Source organism: Ciconia boyciana, chromosome 6 (assembly GCF_034638445.1).
Source record: "Ciconia boyciana chromosome 6, ASM3463844v1, whole genome shotgun sequence".
Classification (NCBI taxonomy): domain Eukaryota; kingdom Metazoa; phylum Chordata; class Aves; order Ciconiiformes; family Ciconiidae; genus Ciconia; species Ciconia boyciana.
The window spans coordinates 68623937-68645780 of NC_132939.1; the positions used below are offsets into that span (position 1 = coordinate 68623937).

A 21844-nucleotide genomic window follows, 5' to 3' on the forward strand; every position below is an offset into this window, starting at 1 on the left:
TCACATGGCAGGACCTCAGAGGAATCTGCAGAGCCTTTCTGTAACACCCCCTTCTCAACACAAAGCCAAACACAATGAAAAAGTCCTTTTTGCCAACTCAGAGCTAAATCAGAACAATTTGTCTACTTTCCCCAACTTCATTTATTTAAAGAAAAATGATCATTCATTAGAAGTCAGAATTCAGTTTCCTGTTTTCTTTCAAAACAGTAAAATAATACCATTTCAAACTGCATGCCAGAGTTGTACAGAGTCGTACGTGGTTCCTAATTGTACTAAGTAGGCAAGAGACTAAAAGCTTTTATCTGTTCATCTCCCGACTTTCCCCAGTCTGTGGTCCGTCTTGGGATCAGCAATAATGGCCTGAACTGCTACAATGGCTTCGTTAATTTTTGTTTGCAGCTCTCGGAGCTCCTCTATATGCAGCAGTCGGAGAATCTGGGCAGCTTCATTGAGAACAGCATCTGGGCGAGATGCAGAAAGAAGTCGTATCAAGCATTTTCATCTGACATGAAGGTCTTAAGAAAAGCTTTCATCTAAGTCAATGCTCTGCGCATCATTCATGCTTGTGGTTTTCATACTTGAAATAGGGAACAACTTTCCCTGCTGCTAGAGAGGGACAGGGTGCTCTGCAAAACCTCGCTCAGCTTCCTGCAGCCCTGGCAGTAACCTGCGGCCAAGGCGGGTCAGTAGGAAGCATTCCGAGTAGTAATTTAGGTGGACGTGGGGCAAGAGTGAAGCCAGATGACTGGAGTCCCAGGTCATCTGGCTATTGTTTACAAAATAAGCTATCAGGTCATGGCAACTTGCACTGCCTCCGATTAGATTTTAGGTAAATTATGCAGCTAACACAGATGGAAGAAGCACAGGTCCTCTGCTGGTAGAAGCAAGATTTACAAGACAACAGTAGCGAGATGCAGCATTCCTTCCGCTTGCAAACGTGGCTGCCATTCAAAGCCGTTATTTAAACATTACTCTGAAACAACACACTCCACAGCTAAGATTTATGCTTTTCTGTTCCACAACAAAATGCTCAGGAGTGCTCATAAATAACAATGTACGCATTAGCTACATATTTGACAGTAATATACTTTGTCAAAGGCAAACATCCCTATTTAGAAGTAACATTAAGAGGACTGCTTACCTCCTGTGTCAAAACCAAGAATGTGCTTTTCTAAAGCAACAGGCAAACCCTTTGAAAAGAAAAAAACATGTTCCAATATAATTAGAAATGTCATTTTGCATGTTTGGAAAATAAGATCAAGTACTACAGCAGGGAGCTCCAGAGGAGACACTTGAGTTTTGCTTATATAGACACGTGTGACAACTCCGAAAAGTCATCACGCTTGATTACACACGAGTGCCTTTGTGCCCTGAAACATCAGACCCAGAGTATTAATAAAGAAAAACCTTCACGCTTAATAATCCCCCTACTTGTCAAGCGAACCCCATTGGATACACACTGCCCACATTCAATCCTTAAAAGGCTAACAGTACTGCGAGAGAACACCCAGCCCAGCAACATCGCTACCCGGACAAACAAAAAGCATGCACAACCTAGGCTTTCTTAAAAATTATTGCCTTTAAACAGCTGCCGGTTTTCAAAGCACTGGCTGATTTGAAAGAGTTGTAAAAATTCTCTGTAATCAAATGAGTTTCTCAAGCACTGAACTTGCAACCTCCACCAACATCCCCAGAAGCATTTTCTCAAGTGTTAAGCTTAGGAATAAAGCTAAGCATTCAATTTTTTAACTGCTTGCTCTAGTAAGACAGTACAAGGAAAAGTTTTATTACTGGTCATTTATAAGCATTGCTCTCTTTCCTTTACCCTCCCCAGCTGTGGAGGAGTGGTCATGCTAAACAATCAATCACCATGTTTCAACGTGCACGTAAAATTAGATTTAAACAGTGCAAATCTTAGAATTTGCTTTTACTACCTCTGTAACTTTTTTCAACATTTGCCTTGCACAACAAAAACATTCAAGTTCAGTACCATTAGTTTCTACAATGATGGGGTTGTAAACCTTCTCAACAGCGAGGATTTATTTTAAAGGCTTTTATATACATGTAAAAAAATTCTGAGGTGATCAAAACAACACAAACTAAATATAAAATGCTGACTGAAACTAACTCTAATACCCCATGTTAAGAAGTGGTTCTTTTCCATGGCCTTCACAGTAAAATGGATGTTCAACCGCAATCTTAAAAATACATCTGCATTGTTAAAATTTAAACAGCTTGTTAAGAATGCCACTTCAAAGAGACTCTAGTGATACCAGACTTCATACATCTACGTTTTAAGAAATCAGGTTTATACTTAAGGCTGTGAAGACCTCATTGCCACTCCAGTACGTTCTCAGAGCCACATGAGCAGCAGAACATTGGTTGGGTCAGTTCTTTGTGGACGAACTCCCCAGGGCCATTCCAGGCACCTCCAACGCTGAGTGACCACAGCGGCACCTTCAGAGGGGGTCTTTTGAGACACCCTGGTAGCGTAGCACTACTTACCCTGCCTTCCTCCCACCACCCCCTGTATGTCAGCTCCTTTTCAGCTGGTGGAAGCTGTCTTTGACAGAGCAGTAGACTGGCCTTTCCCAAGCCTCATTGCAGTGGTCTCGTAGCAGGCGCTGGGCTGTACAGGCACCCACTGCTGCTACAACTACAACAAGGTCGTGCTCATTTGCACAGCAGCTTCAAACAGGGAGAGAAATGAAGAGCACCTTTAAATCTGTAACTACACAAACTACTTAATTTCACAGCCTCGTTCCTCAAAAATTTAATTTAAAAATGCTGCACAAAACACTTGCAACGGGCTTGACCACTGCAGCCATCTCCCCTGTAACTGGAAGTGTCAACAGTAAAAATAGATTCCCTGGGAGTGCGAGGAAAATAAAAAAGCTTCCAGATTTCAGAGTAGGGGCAAAATGTACCCGCTTTGTTGTGCTTTCAAGTATGCCCCAGGTATAGCCTTTGGGAGCATCCTTAAAGTGATCCTGAAGGGCATTTGTTGTACTTCATCCTACTTAGGATGCACTCATCAGGCAAGGACAGCCCAGAAGGGACAGCCTACGAGTCTGTCAGTATAAATCTGAGTCCTGTCTAGACACCCAGTATGGTGAATTGCCAGGCATTCAAAATATAATCTAAAAAAAATTTAATAAAGTGTCATGTCTTACCTTGAAAACCATACCTTGACAACCCAACAAGATAAATCTCATTTTATTTGATACATTTAAACCACAAGCGCAGCAGTATAAGAGTCCTCAGCACAGGCCTCCTACAGAAATGTTCTCTGACTGAAGGATATGTATCTATTTCACCTTTTCTCCACTCTATCTTGATATTGCCAAGAATGCAACTCATGACATTTTGTATATTAAGTCGTCTGCCATGCAGCAGTCAGAAATTTATAACCTGTTTCCAGGGACAGGGCTTAATATACAACGTGTCACGGCCTAGTATTATGGCCATTAACAAGCCAGCCAAAATCAGAAGCAGAGGTTTATTTTTCCTCTCCTTCTATCCCACAACCCAGCCATCCCCTCTGCTTTTAAGATATTTTCTTCATTCATCTGGTACATTACGATGTTGATGATTGCTGCTGGCACAGATAAAGCTGTTTTCCTGTCTCCAACCCCCTGCCTTTTCTCCATCTCACTTGAAATTTAGCATTCCTGATGAGAATACGCTCCCAGTGACATGTATCACATTCAGCAACACAATGACATTTCAACCTAAGACCTGACCACGCTTTGAAGACCTATCGAATATAAACAATTCTTTGTCATTAAAAAAAATTCACTGTTCCTCCAAGAAGCTAGTTCTGCCAAACACACAGAAAATCCCATTTTGATCCCTGCATGTCCGTTGCGCAGCTATGTAAACAACTAAAAGCAGCTTTTTATTAACATTAGTTATAGAACCTAAAATGAATACAGCAGTCTCAGCTGCTTTCGTATTTTCCTGCTCTTTTAACAGTTTTATGGATATACAAGACCAAAGCTTTGATTTTCTCTTCCACTGCTTTTGGCAATTACCACACTGCAACGCCAAGCACCTGCGATTGCCACTTAGTAAACAGCATAAGCAGTGTTGTGATAATAAATAAAGCATGGACTGTTCTGAGCAGCTGCCAGAAAAGATGAAGGGACTTGCGCTCTTTGACGAGATCCAGTCGCTTTAGCAGGGACACTTCTAAACATACACCTGCAGGGCAAGAGAGGCTGACTTCCCTGGCTGCGCCCGAGACCCAATGCCAGCAGCTGCCGCGCCAAACGCTGGAGAGCAGAGCTGGAGAACTGGGATGTTTAAGAAACGACAATCTGAAAAACCACAGTCATCCCCTGGAACATCTTACAGACAGCTTGTGGTTAGGAAATAATTCTGCAAAATCTGAGGTTTAAGTGCAGATGTTTCCTTCACCATTTCTCTTTTTTGGGGAAAGGGGCGAGGGAGGAGTTGGATGTCCAACATCCCGTTCCTTAAACACATACGAGGTGTACATACGAAGCAAAACACTCCATACAAGGAATGTTTCAACCTCTTTACGCAGCCAACGCTGCCAATTCCAAGGAAAAGGCAGGTCACACTTTTCTTCTCATACTGTAGGCCTGCTGCACTGAACAGTAAGCGTAATCCTCTAGCAAATACGAAGATAGGAGAACAGCTATATGATATATCATACAGGTTTATCATATATCATATTTGTATTCAACCAAAACAAAGAGAGCTTTGTGTACTCTCCATAATCCTCTGGGTCTTTTAGACTCAGCATGGTGAAGATAAAGCAAGTTTCCACCACCCTCCTAAGTGAGGTATTTCCACAGCACCGGTTTTGACTGAGATGGCAGACATTTATGCCTACACTTCTTTACTCAATATGGAATAATTAACGCTAGACTTATGCAGTGTATATACAAACCTCCTTGGACTGACTGGCCTTCGCTATCGCCTCCTGTGTCAAGCGCTCTTGAACCAAAATGCGAATTGCCTAGGAGAAACATTTAAAGGCAAGAGTAATTAATTTATGTCTTGATGCATTTCTCAGCAATTCCAAGGGAAAAGGAGCCAACATCATAACCTAGCATAACCTCAAACCCTCTGTTTTGTGAAAGACGTTTTGGAAGACTCTTTCAGACCTTAAACCTTTCCAAACAGCACTATTCTTTGCAAGCAGTGTCTTACACAGGTGTAGTCTCTTGGGCTGCGGGAAGGCAGCTTAACTAGAAGAGACAAGGACTTTACACTTAATTTCAGCCATTGCTGGGCCAGAAACTGCAAAGTACCAGGGACAGTCAAGAAAGCTTGCGATTCCCAGAACGACTTGATCACAATCCCAAAGCAGCAGCACCATTTTTATGTTTCTGAGATGGCACACCTTTAATGCTGCAGCAATACAGCTTCTTCAGGAAGGAATTCCTGCTGTCGGCATCTTTTAGTAGGTGCTGAACCATCTTCCGCATGCAGAGAAACCTGAAGCAAGGCTACCCACCCAGGTTTTAAAAAGACTGAGAGCAGAAAGGAATTACTTTTAGACACAGGAACAAGAACAGCCTTCATTTTAACAATCCTGCTGCTCATCTGTTTTTACTGGCTCCAGTACATAGCACAAAATCGTATCGGAGCTATCAGTTACTGATACCTACAGCTGTAAATGCCTCTAAAAATAACTGAAGGAATACTGTGCAGGCAGGCTTCCACCAGAAAGAACTGGGTCTGTCAAACACATTCCTCAGACTTTCCCTGATGAGTAGCCAAATGTGACAGAAGCAGTCTTACTGCTTCATGTTTCTCCCCCAAGATTTCTCCCGGTTTTGGTCATGATTAAAGTTGAGATAATACTAGAAAGTTGGCACTGAATACTTTCTAAAAGTCTTTCTAACTGAAGGGAGTAGCCTGGACAAAAGAGCGATTTGATGAGGAGTTTAACTTTAAATTCCAGCAGTGAAGCCAGACCTTGTATTAGAGAATTTTGAGTGCCTTTTGCATTAGAAAAAAGGATATCCAACTGTGTTACATAGACGCCTTCTGATCAACTTGCCAGATTCAAATTAATAAAATGGGACTCCAAGTATCTCTCTGCTCACTCTGGCCAAGGTCTGGCCAGATGTCTGTGGCACACTTGCACCCTTTGGCCTTCCCTAAGCATCCATTCCAGAGCGTCCAAGCTTGAATTAGGGATCGTAACTTCTCTGCATGTGTGCTGCAAACCTGCTCATTGTGGCACAGAATTAAGAGTTTCACTGACGCATTCTAAATAAACCCTGAATAATATTCTAAATAAACCCATGAAACCCTGAAAACTAGCATTGCTGCTGTTCATGTAACATGAATTGCCATTGTAGGAATCTGTTCTCACTGTAATTAAAAGCAAGAAAATTCAGCCTGGTGGTTTTGTCCAACCACTTCTGTCCGAAAAAGAGTGAGATAAGAAATGTGGAAATAGTGACAGAAATGTAAATACTTTTATGCAGAAAACACATTCTGCATTCTTTTTGAGTTCTTAGTACCAAATTAGGTGAACCCACATAAAGTTTGCTAGCCTTGAGACAATCCTATAAGACAACTTGAAGGAACTCTGTCTAGTAAGGGCTGAGCTCAGGTTGTGGATCCTCAACATCACCATTCACAGGGTCTCTTCTCTCTCTACCCGATATCCCTCTTCACTGTTTTTTGTAGGGTTTGGGTTTTTTTTTGGGTGGGGGTTTGATATATGAGATCTCCACCGCTCTTTAAAGATTGGTGAAGGGTTCAAAGGCTATTTTGGGGAGGCCAAGGAGGATACCATACTGGAGAGAAGGAGAAAATGGTTGATGGGATAACTGCAAGCCATTAATTCCTTAGGAAAGCAAGCAAACATGATAATACTGTTCACATATACCCGTTACAGAGTAATGCACACTATATAAACTTCAATACCCACAGCATTTAGTTTCTCCAAAATAAGGTTAGCAAATACCCCAGCTACTATAATGAATGGACCTTTTTTTTTTCCAGTGAAATTAGTTTATTTTGGTGCCAAACAAAACTAAGCTTATTTCCATGTTATGACATGATCAAGTAGGAACTCAGGATTGTTACAGCCTCAGTTAAATACAGTACCTAAAGAATACAGTACAGGTTCAACCCAAAATTTACAGATAACTAGAGTTCCACCCCTAAGTCACAAAATTTCTCAAAGTCATAAAAAAGATGCTTTAGAAAATTAATTAGCCTGCTTACTGCATTTAGAAGCCATGATTAGTTGTCAAGACTAAATTAAACTGACTTTAGTAATGACAAGGAGTAAACAGTTCACAGGACCAAAAGTCAGGAGGAGGTAGCTTTTAACTGGGGTTCCTCCCTAGGTTGTTTGTTTTAAAACATCCTTTGCATCACTTAGCCTCTCTTTTTCAAGTTTCTCTTTTAATTTCTAGCACTAGAATACAACCTTCTCCTTTGAGTGTATTCCTCAATATTTCTGAGGTTCATTAAAAACACATAAAGCAGTACTTCAGCTAGCCTAGAGCACTTCAAATTCTGAACAACAGTTCTCAGTGTTGGAATTCCAGGAACTCAGCTACAACTGAACTGTTTACCAAGATAATTATCCCTGCATTAATTTCCCTGGTTTAAATTCTGAGTTCTTATCTGCTTTAAAAGGCACACACAGGATTAGTTTTACTTTCTAGTTGTGCCTAAAAAGTCACAGTTATCAGTAACTGTGCACCACAAGCTATTATACGCCTACCAGCCACCGGGGAAAAGAAGGAAGAAAGGAGATCTTAAAACTGTGAAACTCACCTTAAGCATTACCAAGTAATCATCATGTCGCTGAATTTGAAGCAGATTAGCTAAAGCCATCACTCCAGCCTTGAAATCAGGATTATTCACTGTAAAAATAACCATCATCATTAAAAATATATGCTAGTTTAACTGGCTCCAAAAGACAGAATTGGCTTCCTGACTCCACAGTATCGGATCGCTCTCAGGTGTGGGCATGGCCATGGATACACAGCAGCGAGCAACCACTTAGTCTAGCTACAAAGCAGTCAAAGTGTGCATTAGGCTTCGTAACCAGGTTGCAGACCACCGTCCAAGCACAAACAGCACAGTTTGCAATGCCAAACGCATTGCATATGTCCTACCGCACAGGAAACTTGTGTTAAGCCTTTAAATTAGACAAACGTATTCTCTTTTATAAATCTTTATCTCTGCAGAGCAGAACCGTGCCTGCTGGGTGAGGACAGGACCAATTTCTAGCTATCTTTTTGTAGAAGGAGCAACGGGAGAAGACTTGGGGGATTTAGGGCTAATTTTAGTAGCTATTTTCCACCACTTCCTTTTATTGTGAATGTGCCTAGCAGTAAAAAAACCTGAAATTATTATGAGAGGTACAGCTGGGGAAGACCAAACCAACATGCAATATGTGACAGTATTGAAGTAAACAGTCTGCCATCATGTTTCCTTAGCTTTTTTTTTTTCTTAAAGGTTTCTTAGAGTCTGTAGTCAAAAGGTATCTTGCTTTTTCACCCTAACCCACAGTAAGTACTCATGTTTTATAGAGCTCTCTGCAAAGCTCTTAAGGTAAATACCCTTCAGCTGCTTCCTCACTGCCTGATAAGAGCCCTCCCAACTTATTCATATCTGATCAATTCTCTGGGCACCTTGTTCTGCTGGGAAAGATTCTCCCCTCTGCCCTTCCCCTTTTTCCCAACGGGAAAAGCTCTGCATGAGTGCACATCCAGATACCTGGGATTCACATGCAGCAGCTCCTCCTTCCTTTAGTAGGAATACAGACAAGTGCAAGCAACTCAGAAAGTCACTCAAAACATCGTTCACAGAGAGGCAGTTTGAGCCAGCAGTAAAATAATATATAAACCCTGCATTCCTAAAGCTTTAAATGGGGCTTTAAAAAGTTGTATGTATCACAGTATTATAATAACTTAAAATCTGAAGAACACCACACAGGCCACGGAACACATTCACTTATGATGCATCCGTACAGTAGGTTGCTGCACACTTACCATCCAAGTTAATCAGCGGCTCTGCATTTTTTGCTGTATTGTCAGTATTTTTAGCACCATCAGGGGTAGAATCCTTATACTTATCAGCTGTTAAATTAAGAAGCAAACATGAACACCATTAGAGCTAACGACAAAAATAACTAGTTAAAAGTTTAGCGCCGAGCTGTAGTTTGCTATAGCCATACTTTCGGGGTGTGGGAATTGCCCGAGAGCCTTCTGGGCTTACACACTGATGTGTTGGAGCTCCCTACTAAGGTCCCCAAAGGCCACCATTCTGGTGAGTTACCCTAACAGCTCCCATCTGCAGAGAGCTTATGTGCTATCCAAGAGCAGCAGAGCATGCTTCACGCTTACGTAAGGCATTATGCTCTTGATTGAGGCTCTTCCTGCAGTCTTCATCCCAGAAGGCTGAACAAGCTGCACCTTACAGTTCTAGTACTTTTAAAAAATCCATCAATTCAACTAGCATTGGCCCTTTGCCTCAATCAGCAGCATAGGCAGGGCTCAAGAACTACAGATTGAGGTTGGTTCTGATCAGCGAGTACAACTTTTCCAGTGAAGGCTTTGCTGCAGCATTCATCTGCAATGCACACAGGGGTTTTTCAAGCCTTTTGAGGATGGGACCTCCTGGCTCCTCCACCTTCATGTACCCCTGAGTCACAGGCAGCTCACTGTCTCCAGCACGAGGGACTGCAAGTATTTATATCCCATCCTTGTCTTGGGCAGAGCTCAGCCCTGCAGGAATTAAAGGGAATGGAAAACAGTACTTTGACTATTATTATGTTCGCCGCCAGTAATTACATTTGTATACGCAGTCTCACTATAAGGAAGTGAAACTGCTGCCGACTGTTGAGATTCAGCTTAACTTTTTCATAACCTTGCCCTAGTTCCCAAGGGTTCAGGATCTACTCCCTGTGAAACAAGGGTCTAAGAATATCTTACTTGAATAAATGTAGTACTGAAGAAAATGCATTTAATACACTTTAGAGTGAGTTCTCATAAAGGCAATCCCACAGGGAGAAGGGTATAAATATATACAATGGGTTTTGGTATATCCAGAAATAAAGTAATAATTTCAAGTATGCTACTGCACCGTCCCATGGGAGCTGAAGAGAAACAGTTCACATCTGAATATGGTGCAAAACCAAGCAGATGAAATTATATATATATATTTTCAAGAAAATAAGCTATACTTTTGACATTGTCTTAAGCTGACAAAATACTTATTAAATAGAAAAACACATTTCCCTGCCATTTTGAAATATTAAATACATTCACGCATACCATTATCTCCATACTCGAGCCTAACAGCTAAGCCAAGAAGCCAGTCCACCGTTTCTTGTCGTTCTTGTATTTTGAAAGGACAGTTTACATCTTTCATATACTGCGGAGTAGAAAGAGGAGAAAACAAATAGATGTTATTGACCCGTATGAATTAGCTAGGAGCACAGAACTGTTTTGTAAACAGTCACTTTCCCACAGACCTCACAGTTGTTACAAGACAGTTATTAACAAGAAGCATCATTGTGAGATGTCCTGCCGTGGCATCTGATCCATCTGAGACATTTTAGAGCGCTCCAATCCACCGCTAACTCGAGTCTGCCATTTAGTAATGGCACCTGCTTTTTAATGAATGTCATTCATGTTATTCATTGTCAGACTGCAACCACAGAAACCAAAATACCCCTTTGCTCCCTGTTCATTTTACACAGTAAGTGGAGGCAAGTGAAAGGAGAAGGACAGAGAACAAATTACAGCAAAAACTTCCCATCTAAAGCAGGAACGAGGAATGATGTTACCTAAGGCTTTCACAATACTGATACCAGAGGATTCTGAAGGGCAGAAGAAGTAATTTTCCCTTTCTTAGGGACTGTGTACAACAAGAGAGGACAAAACGTGGCTGGGACACTGTCCCTGCTCTTCTGAAGCCAGAACACCGGACCCAGCCCAGCCTGCTGCCAAGACTCCCAAAGCCCAGGACATAGTGACATTCTGCTGTGCCCCTTTGCTGGAGGGAGAGAAGTGCCACATAGTCTCAACTCCGGCAGCAGCAGTACAGAGGGAAAGGACACCAGGGGCTGGAGAGCACCAGCAGGCAGGGCTCCCCTGGCAGGCATGCAGAGAAGGACAGTCTGGCCAAGCCAAGAAAGATACCACTGATACCACAACAGTACCCGCTGCCAGTAATTCTAATATCACGTACATTTACCTATATGATATTAGAATGCTTTAGGCTCCCTCCTGCAAAGCACGAGCACTGCAACTCCAATCCTCCTGGGCAGTGAGCAAGGCCAGCGGTTCCAGGGGAAAAAAAGTGAGATGAATGGGTACTGAGCATTACGGAGCAGCATTTTCAGCTCCTCGCAGGACTGTTTTGAGAGAAAGGAAATGTGAACCAAGAGGGAAAGCTCCACAGCCCTGTGGTGACTCAAAAAGTTCACGAGCACACAGGAGCTCACTCACAAAACGATGGGCTGCTTGCCATGCTTTGCGCTAGCAGTGGAAAATCATCTATCTGAAATAGCAAGAGCTGCAGTAGCTTTCTTCCACACGCTTGCAAAGCCTACGAGCACATCAGCCTAATCTGTTTTCCTTTTGGTACATAAGGATCATTAATGCAGAAAAAGCTGTTTATTTGTAGTCAATTTTCTTTCTACTTCAAGAGCTGAATCAAATCAGGCAAGAAAGATTAGGATGGATGCCTCCTATTGCAAGAACACAGCTGAGTGAAAATTGCCTACAAAAAGTTCTACCATCTTAAGTCCTACAGTTTGGCTTCAACAATACATTTAAATTCCTAGAAATGTAAAAGTTCAGAGGCAGGACAAATATTCGGGGTAATTTGCATTCAACAACTACAGCAGCTATTAATTGCCATTTACATAAGACATCTTTATAATTTACAATTGCTCTTGGAACAACAAAATACCTTTTCAAACGATTTGGGCCAGTCATCACTGTGTATGTTTCTTAAATTCCCTCGGTCTTCAATCTTGTAATGTCTGATTTTCTGGTCTTCGAGCCAGACAATAAAGTTTCTGAATTCTGTTTCATCTGTCGGGAGAAATAAACAAAGCAAGAATTAACGAAGATCTTAAGGGCAAAAACAAGCCCTGAAGTTATGACCCAATTCATACAAACAAATACTGGTGCCCCGAGTGCTTTCATATTTTACCATAAAGAAAGATACCTCTAGCACTAAAATCATGTATTCCAGGACAACCTCTGACCAAAACTCAACACTGAGGGTTTTTTCAAGTCACTTTGAATTGGCTATGGTTGACTGATTACACTAAAAGGCACCAACCAACAGACTGTTTTTATTGGGAATACAGTTATAACTTATTACGTGAACAAGGAAAGGTAAAACAATGACAGAGAAATTCAGTTCCTAACCCTGCTATCTGGACAAACATGTTACACGTAGCAGTAACCCCCCGTCTCTTCCAAAGAGCAACACACACAACTCGTGACTGCGCAAAGACGTTTTCTTCCTTCACTGTTGACTCAACTTTTCTTGGTTGTTGACCCAACATCTCGTTATTTGGGAGCTGGAATTCCACAATACAAAGACTGTGGTCCAAACAAAGATATTCGTACCGGATGAAGCAATTAGCCTGCACCTGCGTTTCAGCAGCAGAATTCACTTCTGGACACAGCAGATCACAACTCGGGGGTATCACCGGCCCCTCAAAAAACAGCTGTGTTTATTTTGGCATTGGATGAGCTTTAATATCCTGAGTTAATGAACTGAATACCCTCCTGCATCTCAGAGTGGGGTAAGCACACCATTTTCCCTGTCAGGGACAAGAATGATAGGTTTGCTTCTCAAAAGCGTCTTCTAAGAGATACAAGTGCTCTACTTCTACCGAACGTGTTGGAAGAGACAGAGCCAAGGTCACAACACACGCAAAGGAAAGCTTTTGGTAAGACCTTTTAAAACTCCTATACTGACAAAATGAACCTTAAAGGGAAAAAAAAGGAATGTCATAAGGAACTTAAGACCCACAACAAAACGAGATGCCAGTAGACAACGTCTCTTGAAAGAGAAGCTACCAGAAGCACTGAAGGAAAGACAACCTATTAAACAGATGACCTGAAGCTTATAATTGATCACGCCGGACAAATACATTTGTTACAGGGCCCTTTCAAGCAAGAAAAAAGTTAAGCGTTGCAAAAACCAAACATCAAAGTATTGATACGTATCGGTGAAGAGAAAATAGCTCTAGCCACGTTACTAGACTACTCTTATTCACCACGCTGTCTCTGCCTTGCTTCGTGTACAGGACACGGCCGGTGCCAGGGCTGAGGGCAGGTTACAGGTTACCCATGGCAGCTGAGGGTGTTTTCTGTGGCACGCTGAATCCTGTCCCTCGCATTTCATCAGCCAAGGCTCTTCACCAGAGCCGGCCAAGAACAGCAGGGACACTGTCTACCCCCGGATCGTGTCTCTGCTCTCCCTCTGCTCCTAGACAACACTCAAAGAGCCACCGAAACCGAGCGAACCGCGCACAACCACAGCAATGCCTGGGGGGCCCGGTTTTCCCGGTGGAAACTCGGGATTTTCCCCAAACGCAGCTAAAACGTTGAGCCCAGAGAGCTGCGCTAACACTCGGAGCCCAGCAGACCCCTTAATCTCCCTTCCTCGCCCCCCCGCCCGGGAGACACCGCAGGGGGGAGGGCGGGAGGTTTCCGAAGCGCTGAGGCGAGGGGATGGCAACGGGAAGGGGGATGAGCCGCCCCGGCCTCGGAGAGGGGCCCTGAGGCGCCGCCGGTGCGTGAGGAGAGCGGCGGGACTGGGGGAGAAGCCGCCGTGCAGCGGCCCCGCGGAGCCCCGCCGCAGTCCCTCACCCCTGCAGTTGAAGCCGGCCGGGTTGTGGTAGTCGAGGGCCGAGAGCTTGCGGCGGAACATGGTGCCGGTGCCGCCGGCGGCGCCTGCGCTGAGGGCCGGGCCCAGCCGCTCGTCCCGCTCAGGCCGCGCCGACAGGCCGGACGGGAAGGAACACCCTCTGCCCCGCGCTCTGCACGCCCATTGGCCAGCGCACGCCGAGCGGCAGCCTCCGCTACCAATCAGAGGGCGGAAGGGACTGCCGGGAACGGAAGCTGCCCTTCATCCAGCTTTATTGACACGACGGCGGACGGACAGCGACAGGGGCGGGGCCTAGAGCAGGGGGCGGGGCCTAGAGCAGGGGCGGGGACTAGAGCAGGGGGCGGGGCCAGGGCCGGGCTGGGTCCGCTGTGCAGCCCGCGGTGGGGAGCTGTGGGGTGTGCGCTGCGCTGTACTGGGAGCACTGGGCTGTACTGGGCAGCACTGGGGAGCATTGAGCTGTACTGGGGAGCAGTGGGAGCGCTGGGCTGTACTGGGGAGCACTGGGCAGCACTGGGCTGTACTGGGAGGACTGGGCTGTACTGGGGAGCACTGAGGAGCATTGAGCTGTACTGGGCAGCACTGGGAGCACTGAGCTGTACTGGGGAGCATTGAGCTGTACTGGGAGCACTGGGCGGCACTGGGAGCACTGGGCTGTACTGGGGAGCACTGGGCTGTACTGGGCAGCACTGGGGAGCATTGAGCTGTACTGGGGAGCAGTGGGAGCGCTGGGCTGTACTGGGGAGCACTGGGCAGCACTGGGCTGTACTGGGAGGACTGGGCTGTACTGGGGAGCACTGAGGAGCATTGAGCTGTACTGGGCAGCATTGAGCTGTACTGGGAGCACTGGGCTGCACTGGGCAGCACTGGGGAGCACTGGGAGCACTGAGCTGTACTGGGGAGCATTGAGCTGTACTGGGAGCACTGGGCTGCACTGGGCGGCACTGGGAGCACTGGGCAGCACTGGGAGCACTGGGCTGTACTGGGGAGCACTGGGCTGTACTGGGCAGCACTGGGGAGCATTGAGCTGTACTGGGGAGCAGTGGGAGCGCTGGGCTGTACTGGGGAGCACTGGGCAGCACTGGGCTGTACTGGGCAGCACTGGGCTGTACTGGGGAGCACTGGGCAGCACTGGGCTGTACTGGGAGGACTGGGCTGTACTGGGGAGCACTGAGGAGCATTGAGCTGTACTGGGCAGCACTGGGAGCACTGGGCTCTACTGGGGAGCACTGGGAGCACTGAGCTGTACTGGGGAGCATTGAGCTGTACTGGGGAGCACTGGGCTGCACTGGGCAGCACTGGAAGCACTGGGCGGTACTGGGGAGCACTGGGCTGTACTGGGCAGCACTGGGGAGCATTGAGCTGTACTGGGGAGCACTGGGGAACACTGGGCTGTGCTGGGGGGCCCTGGGCTGTGCTGGGGGGCCCTGGGCAGCACTGGGGAGCCCGGGGCTGTACTGGGGAGCACTGGGGCAGCCCCACAGCACTGCCCAGAGCTCCATGTGGGGCCGGGGGGCGCGGGCCCCCCCTTGGCCCTCCGCCATGCCTTACCTGCCCCACATCCGCCCTGGCACCACCTGGGGGGTAGAAAGTCCTTGGGGGGCCCAGCCCGGTGCCCCACATGCTGGGACGGGACGGGCTGGGCACTCCCTGCCCCTAGGCACGCTCTGGTGGCCCTTGGGGCTGGGGGCTGGCCTGGGGTGCCCACCGTGCCCCCCACAAACACCCCAACCCTGGGGTGGGTTGTCCGCAGCCGCTGCGCTGGGCCATGCCCTGGGGCCGCAGCGATGGCCACGGGGAATGAGGGGTCAGAGGCTGGCGGGCAAGGGGGGGCTTTGCTGTGAGTTTGGGGGGGGGTTGTGATTCCACCCCTATTCGCTCTATTTTTAATGCCACGCTCGTGGCACTGCAGCGTGGCGGTGCAGATGCCAACAAGTCCCTCACGAAATTAGGCAAGAGCAGAACTGACCTTTCCGGAGGAGAAAAAACACCAACCCACCAGAGAAGGGGCACTTGTTTTCCCTTCTCGGTGCATGCGTGACATTTGCTCTCCAGAATTTAGAAACCCGGCCTTTTTTATAGTCTTCATTGCGTGAATCATCCCGATTTCGCACAGATCCGCCCCAGCCCGGAGCTGGCTCAGCAGTGCTCCCGGGAAGCAGCGAAGGGGGTTTCTGGGCAGGGATGGGCAGGGGACGCGGCTGCCTGCTGAGCCGGAGCCCCCTCTCCTTTCCATGCCACGTGCGGCTTGCAATTAAACCCTTGCAATTAAACCCTTGCAATTAAACCCTTGCAATTAAACCCTTGCAATTAAACCCGTTTTTCCGTGCAAACGCTGCTGGTGCCGTTCATCATCGGGTTCTTGCTCCCAGATATATTTCGGCCATCTCCAGGGGTTTTATGTTGTTTATGGGCAGGAAAAGTTTCTGCTCTGGTGGCATCTTGCAAAAGGACTGCGCAGTGCCAGCGGCAGGTGAAGGGTGCCTGGTTAAGGGGGGTTTTTTGGGTGGTTTTGCCTGGAGAAGGGTTGGAAGCAAGACCACCCCCGTCCCCCCCGCCCCTCCCCGGCTTGGGTGGCACTTTGCAGACGTGGTGCTGACAGCGCGATGAGCCGATGCAATATTCATCCTGACATTTCTCTCTGCGCCAGCCCTTCCCGGCGCTCCAGCTGGCAGCCGGCACAGCCACCGCCTGCGGGGCTGCCATGGCGGGGTGGCCCGGGGCTGAGACAAACCCCCGCCCGGGGAGGAACCGGGGGGGGCTTCTGCCTCCCTTCCCCTCTAGGACCATTCCTCTCCCATTCACCGAATCTCCTCCGGCTCGTTCCTGGAGCGGTTTAACGGAGGGCAGGGGCTGCCCACCCTGCCTGCAGCAGGCAGGGAGCCAGCTCTGCCTCCTTCGGCTTTCGCAGCCGGAGCCCACGAGCGCTTCGGCGTGTCGCCGACACGTGCGGGAGCGGCGACGTGCAAGCGAACGGTAAAGACACCGAGAGTCTGGTGTGGTTAAAAGGAGCTTGGAACCGTCCCCGGGGTGTACGGCCGTCTGAGAGCACGTGCCCTCAGCCACGCAAGCGTCACACGTTGTCCACCCCAGCAAGGGTGACCGAGATGGAGGTAGTGAAACCTCTGCGTGGGTGTGGGTAGTGACACCTCTGCATTCCCACGCACGCACCGAGAAGGGAAAACAGCCGGTGGCCGGCACGGTCCCGTGCCAGTAGCAGGATGGGGCTCTCCACCCTTCCTCCGCCTCGCCTGCCTTCATCACCCTCGGGACAGCCCTCGCCCTTCCTAACCCAGCCTGTTCCGCCCTGGGTTTGGGGCTCTTCCCCGTCTCTGGTGGGTCCGACCCCTCCTGCAGCAACACGCTGGGGCAAAGCCATCCCCAGGAGCTGCGAAGAGGGGTTGTGCTTCTCCTCTTCCCACTGCAAGCTGGAAATCTAAAATGGGCTTGCATCTAATGAACGCAATTAGTGCAAACGGGTTTATTCTCATCAGCGAGCCATACAGGGCCAGCGTCAGGGCATGCAGGGAGCAGGCCAGCGGCGTGGCACGCAGGGAGCAACATCCCGGGTGCTCCACACCTCCTCCGGCTCGGCAGACGCTGCCGGCTCGGGAGCCGAAGCCTGGGGAAGTGAGGACGAAACAGAGCAAGCCTTGGAAATGGAGGAGAGCCAGCGAGGTACGGCAACAGCTGAGCATCGCCCGGCTTGGCACGCCGAGCAGGCGAGGCATCGTGGGAGCGGCAGTTGGCTCGCTCCTTCGCAGTGACACCCATGTTTTTTCTTTTAAGCTGGCCCGATGGACACGGCAAGGGATGGGGAGCTGAGAGTTGAGCCCGCTGGTGCTGGAAAGACTCCCCAGAGGTGGGCAACGTTTGCCACTCGCCGAGATGCCCTTAATGCACGGAGGAGTGGAATACCTACACAGTGTCGGTGCCGGGCTCAGCAGCCATGGGTTTCACTGCAAAACCCAGGCTGCCGCCTTGCTCCTGGCCCCAGACGTGACCAGAAATCTTAATAGCAGCTCACTCTCAGAAAAGATGTAAGTATTTGGAGTTAGCATTATTGCTTTTTTCGAAGAGTCCCAAGGCAAGTATTTGGCAAAACGCCCGTGAAAATGCGTGCCTGGATAGAATAGACACTGTGATCTGTGGGTGCTACTGAGAAACACGCTACGTATAGGTATTCTCGCCTGCATTGAAGTTAGCGTAAAAGCGATGCCTGTCCTCAAGGCAGAGTAGCAGAAATGACCGTGTGAAGTGGGTGATGAAGCAGGGCTGGTGTACACAGAATCCTACCAAAACATCTTACGGGGGAGAACATGAATCACTTGGGTCACTGCTTCTTATTGAAGAGAAAAGCTACTGGCCTGCAAGCTTCAAACTAAGCTCCTGGCTAAGCAGCTTCAAACCGCAGCCATCCACTTAGCCAGGAAATCATTCGTCTGCAAGAGCCCTACAAAACCAGAGAGAAAATTCAGGGCATGGTAAATTTGGTGGGAGCAGGGCACCTTTCTAAGCACCGGGGAAGGGAGGTGGGTGTGGGGGGGGACACAGACTTGCTGCAGCCCGGGCGCAAGCTGGGCATGGAGAGAGCCCTGCTCTCTGTCACCCCTTCCCCAGCCTCCCACCGCAGCAAAGACGGGGCTCAGACCCTCAGAACCTCCCCAAAACGGGCCCAAATGAGGCCATTCTGCTCTGGGCTGGGGGCCAGACCGTAGCTGGAGATGGCACTGGGGAGAGCGTACTCGCTGCCAGGGATGGGAGACGGAGGAAAGCGCGGGAGAAGGGGTGGACATCAAAACCAGAGCTCTCAGGTGTCTCCCAGTCTCTCAGCAACGGTGATTTTGGGCAAGGAACAGGCCTGATCTCCCCCGGCATCAGCCCATCCTGCGGGAACAGAAAGCTGCGGCTCGGCTGGGGGCTGAAGCCCAGAGAGGCTTCGCTTTCCCTCGCCGACGGGCACGAAAGCTCCTGCCAAACCCCACGCCCCGGCGGGGAGACCCCCTGATCCCGCTGGGAACGGGACCCAGCCGCAACCGGGGTGGGAACCCACCTCCCCAGGGACCGGCAAGCACAGAGCATCGTCTCCAAAGGCTTGAAACAAATCCAAAATTTTATTTCCAACGAGTACACAGACCACGTGGGATGGGGATGCGCTACATCACAACGCCGACCTCCCCGCGCTGGCTTTCGCTTACAACCGCCCTCTTCCCCAAAAACCCTGGCAGCGGCAGGCTGGCACCGGAGGGACGGGCTCGCCCCCGCCACCAGCAACCTCGGCAGAAAAAAAAAAGAAAAGTCCTTTTCCAGTACTCCAGATATTTTTCTTTAAAAGCCTGGGGGTAGAGTTGAATGTCATTGGATACCACGCTGGAAATACAGCATCGGGATGGAGACATGACTGGTATTTTTGTTGCGAGGAGGGGGGGGGAAACGATCTTGGCAGGCGATCGCTACTTGGCTAACAAAGGCGTATCTGTGTAAATATAAATACTGGGGTGAAATACCTGGCAGCACACCAATGTCAACACCACTACCAACATAAAATAAAGACCAGCAACGTAAAACACCTTCAATGAGTAGTTTAGGCTAATTCAAAATTCCGCCCCCCCCGTTACTGTTCATGCAGCTTTATTTCTTCGTTTATTTATTAAGAATTCGAGTTGTAAAAGACGCAAGTCGTTACAAAAATTATTACAAACCACTTCATGACAGCATTTGAGAAGGGTTGGGGTGTGAGTCCTGGGTCAGACCGGCTGCGCCTCACTCTCTGTGATGGTAAATCAGCATTAAAAAGAAAAGACAAACCCGGGACGGGGTATTTACACGTCTGCCTTGTAACACCAAGAGCGAAACCAGCTGCAGAGCAAACGACTTCAGCCGTCCTTCATCCTAAAGCTACGTGGGCTGTAGTAAAAAGATCAAAACCGGGAGGTTGGGGGGGGGGGCAAAAGCCACCGCGGGAGGGCTGGGACCATCTAGGCTACTCGCGTCGTATAAACGTTCCCAGATGCCAAAAGGTTTGAGTCCAGCGTAAGAACAACTGGTCTTCTCTGTAGAAGACTAGAAAAAGAGTACGAAAAGGTAGAAAAAACAAAATGCACTTGTTACGGGCTAGAAAGATTTGCTGAAAGGTACCTAAAGACTATTGCCCTCTTGAATACACAGGGATTTTTAAGCTGATACCTGATGCAGAATTACGGTTTAGCGGGGTCACTGCAGACCCCTGAAACCCCTATGTGACACCCACCTAATTTTGTAGGCAGATCCCCGAGTTGTGATTCCCAAAGTTTCCCAGGAGCGTGGATGAGCGAGGAAAGCCGGGAGGTGTTTAGCAGCGGAAAGGAGAGGCAAGCCGCGTCCGCAAAAGTATTAACCCAGGCGGAGCCAAAAAGAAGGTGGTGGGTGTCCCCCGAAACGCTGATGGCGATGAACCGGACCTGGGAATAATTCCCCAGGCTGACGCAGAGCTCAGGCTGCGTGTAAACAAGGTATCAGGCACCTCCGTGAAGGGGGGGCCCCACAGCTCCCCACGCTGCTCCCCTGCCCCTGCCCATCGTGGCGGGGGGAACAGGAGAGCCAGCAAGGGTGGGAAGGGGCAGAAGCATCCCGCCGTGGGGCAGCATCCCGCCGTGGGGCAGCATCCCAGCCCAGCCCCGAGCAGAGGAGATGCTGCCGGGAAGCCGAAAGAGCAGGAGACGGTACCAAGCAAGGAGGGCAGAGGCACAGAGGTGTAGGAGAAGAGGAAAGACCCGGAAAGAAGTGGTCGACTTTGATTTTCGGGTTTCTAGCTACCCCGCGACGCCTGGGGCGGGGGCCGCCCTGAGCCCCCGTGCCCAGGGGCTGGCACCTACCCTAACGCAGGAGGTATTTCAGGCACGTCTAAGGCATCGCAGGAGTCGTCTTTGCTTTCAGAATCGCCTCGGTTTCCTCCCTACAGCTTCTCCTACCAGCACGTGGTGTCAAACGATAGGAAAGAAAAGTCTGGAGCGGATGAACGGAGATTAAACTCTCATGCACTACCACCGAACGTCGTCACAGGAGTATGAAGCACCAACCACGACACATGATTCACTTTTACTTGCAGAGCCGAAGCTAATCATATACAAAAGGTTAGAAAGTGGGGTTCGCTAGAAACATGGAGCTGCCGGCACGTGGGGTGCGGGCAGGAGCTGCCAGTGTCCTCGCTAACCTGCCGCGGGGCCGCTCAACCCCTGTGCTACGCTACTGCCAGAAATGAAAAAGCACAAGACCAAACATCGAGTAACATCATAGTCATCTAACCTGTCGCTATATATCTGACAACTTAAATAAAAAATAATATTTTTGGAAAGGAATCAACAATATCATTCCAAGAAGGTTATACACATCCTTAGCAGTTACTTCGCTCAGCACAGCTCTGGTGCTTTAAATATGGAACAATCAAACAATTTTGTGAGCAGAAAAGTGACACAAATTTATTCTTTACATATTTTTTTTTTTCTTTCTAGGCAACTCTACAGACTTCAGATCTTTTGCCTCGCAATGCAGATCATCTTATTCCCCCAAAGGTGGCCAGGTTCTTTAAACATGCACATCTCTGTAGCTTCCAGGCCGTGTATTTTACTTATTTTTGTTTAAATTCTGCGGACTAGCAGGTCGTCCCCCATTCCTAAAAACTCTACATCAGTGTTCAGGGTGGCCTGAGTGCCGGTCAGGCTCCTCGAGGGTTTACAGGATCACGCAGAAGAACTTCTTCTCTCTAAAGGGGTTTTCTGAGGCCGGGACGGGGGTCAATAAAGGGTCCTCCTTGGCGTGGGCTTCACAGTACGCCATCAGGTCCGCTGCCGCTTTTGACACCTGGAATAGAAGGAGCCCCGCATTAGGGACAGGCTGTGCTGGGGACATCCCACCCCGAGAGATGCTGCCGGTGGGACCGGGCTCGCAGCATCCTCAACCCAGGGTATGCAGCATCGTACCCTGGCCAAAGACCTGG

The 21844-nt window shown here is 48.5% G+C and overlaps 2 protein-coding genes across 2 annotated transcripts in view; both read right to left on the reverse strand.

Moving 5' to 3' along the window:
• Nucleotides 1-166: 166 nt before the first annotated feature.
• On the reverse strand, nt 167-14022 carry RTRAF (RNA transcription, translation and transport factor). The gene is made up of 8 exons (XM_072863614.1): nt 13854-14022; nt 11932-12056; nt 10287-10386; nt 9003-9089; nt 7780-7868; nt 4919-4987; nt 1142-1190; nt 167-461 (listed from the first exon to the last, which is right to left on the reverse strand). Exons 1-8 carry the CDS (start codon nt 13912-13914, stop codon nt 307-309), a joined length of 735 nt encoding a protein of 244 aa, XP_072719715.1. The 5' UTR covers nt 13915-14022; the 3' UTR covers nt 167-306.
• Nucleotides 14023-18970: 4948 nt separating this feature from the next.
• Nucleotides 18971-21844, reverse strand: part of GNG2 (G protein subunit gamma 2) — a 30580-nt gene continuing 27706 nt past the window's right edge. Inside the window, exon 4 of the mRNA XM_072865163.1 lies at nt 18971-21708. Coding sequence (XP_072721264.1) covers nt 21580-21708 — 129 coding nt within the window. The 3' untranslated portion in view covers nt 18971-21579. The remainder of the gene's footprint in view (nt 21709-21844) is intronic.

Excerpts from the sequence above, each read along its gene's own strand:
- RTRAF (XM_072863614.1), bottom strand. The coding sequence starts at position 13,914 with ATGTTCCGCCGCAAGCTCTCGGCCCTCGACTACCACAACCCGGCCGGC. Across the intron at positions 10,387-11,931 it reads GGCCCAAATCGTTTGAAAAG|TATATGAAAGATGTAAACTG; the intron begins GTATTTTGTTGT and ends TCTACTCCGCAG. Across the intron at positions 9,090-10,286 it reads GCTCGAGTATGGAGATAATG|CTGATAAGTATAAGGATTCT; the intron begins GTATGCGTGAAT and ends TTAATTTAACAG.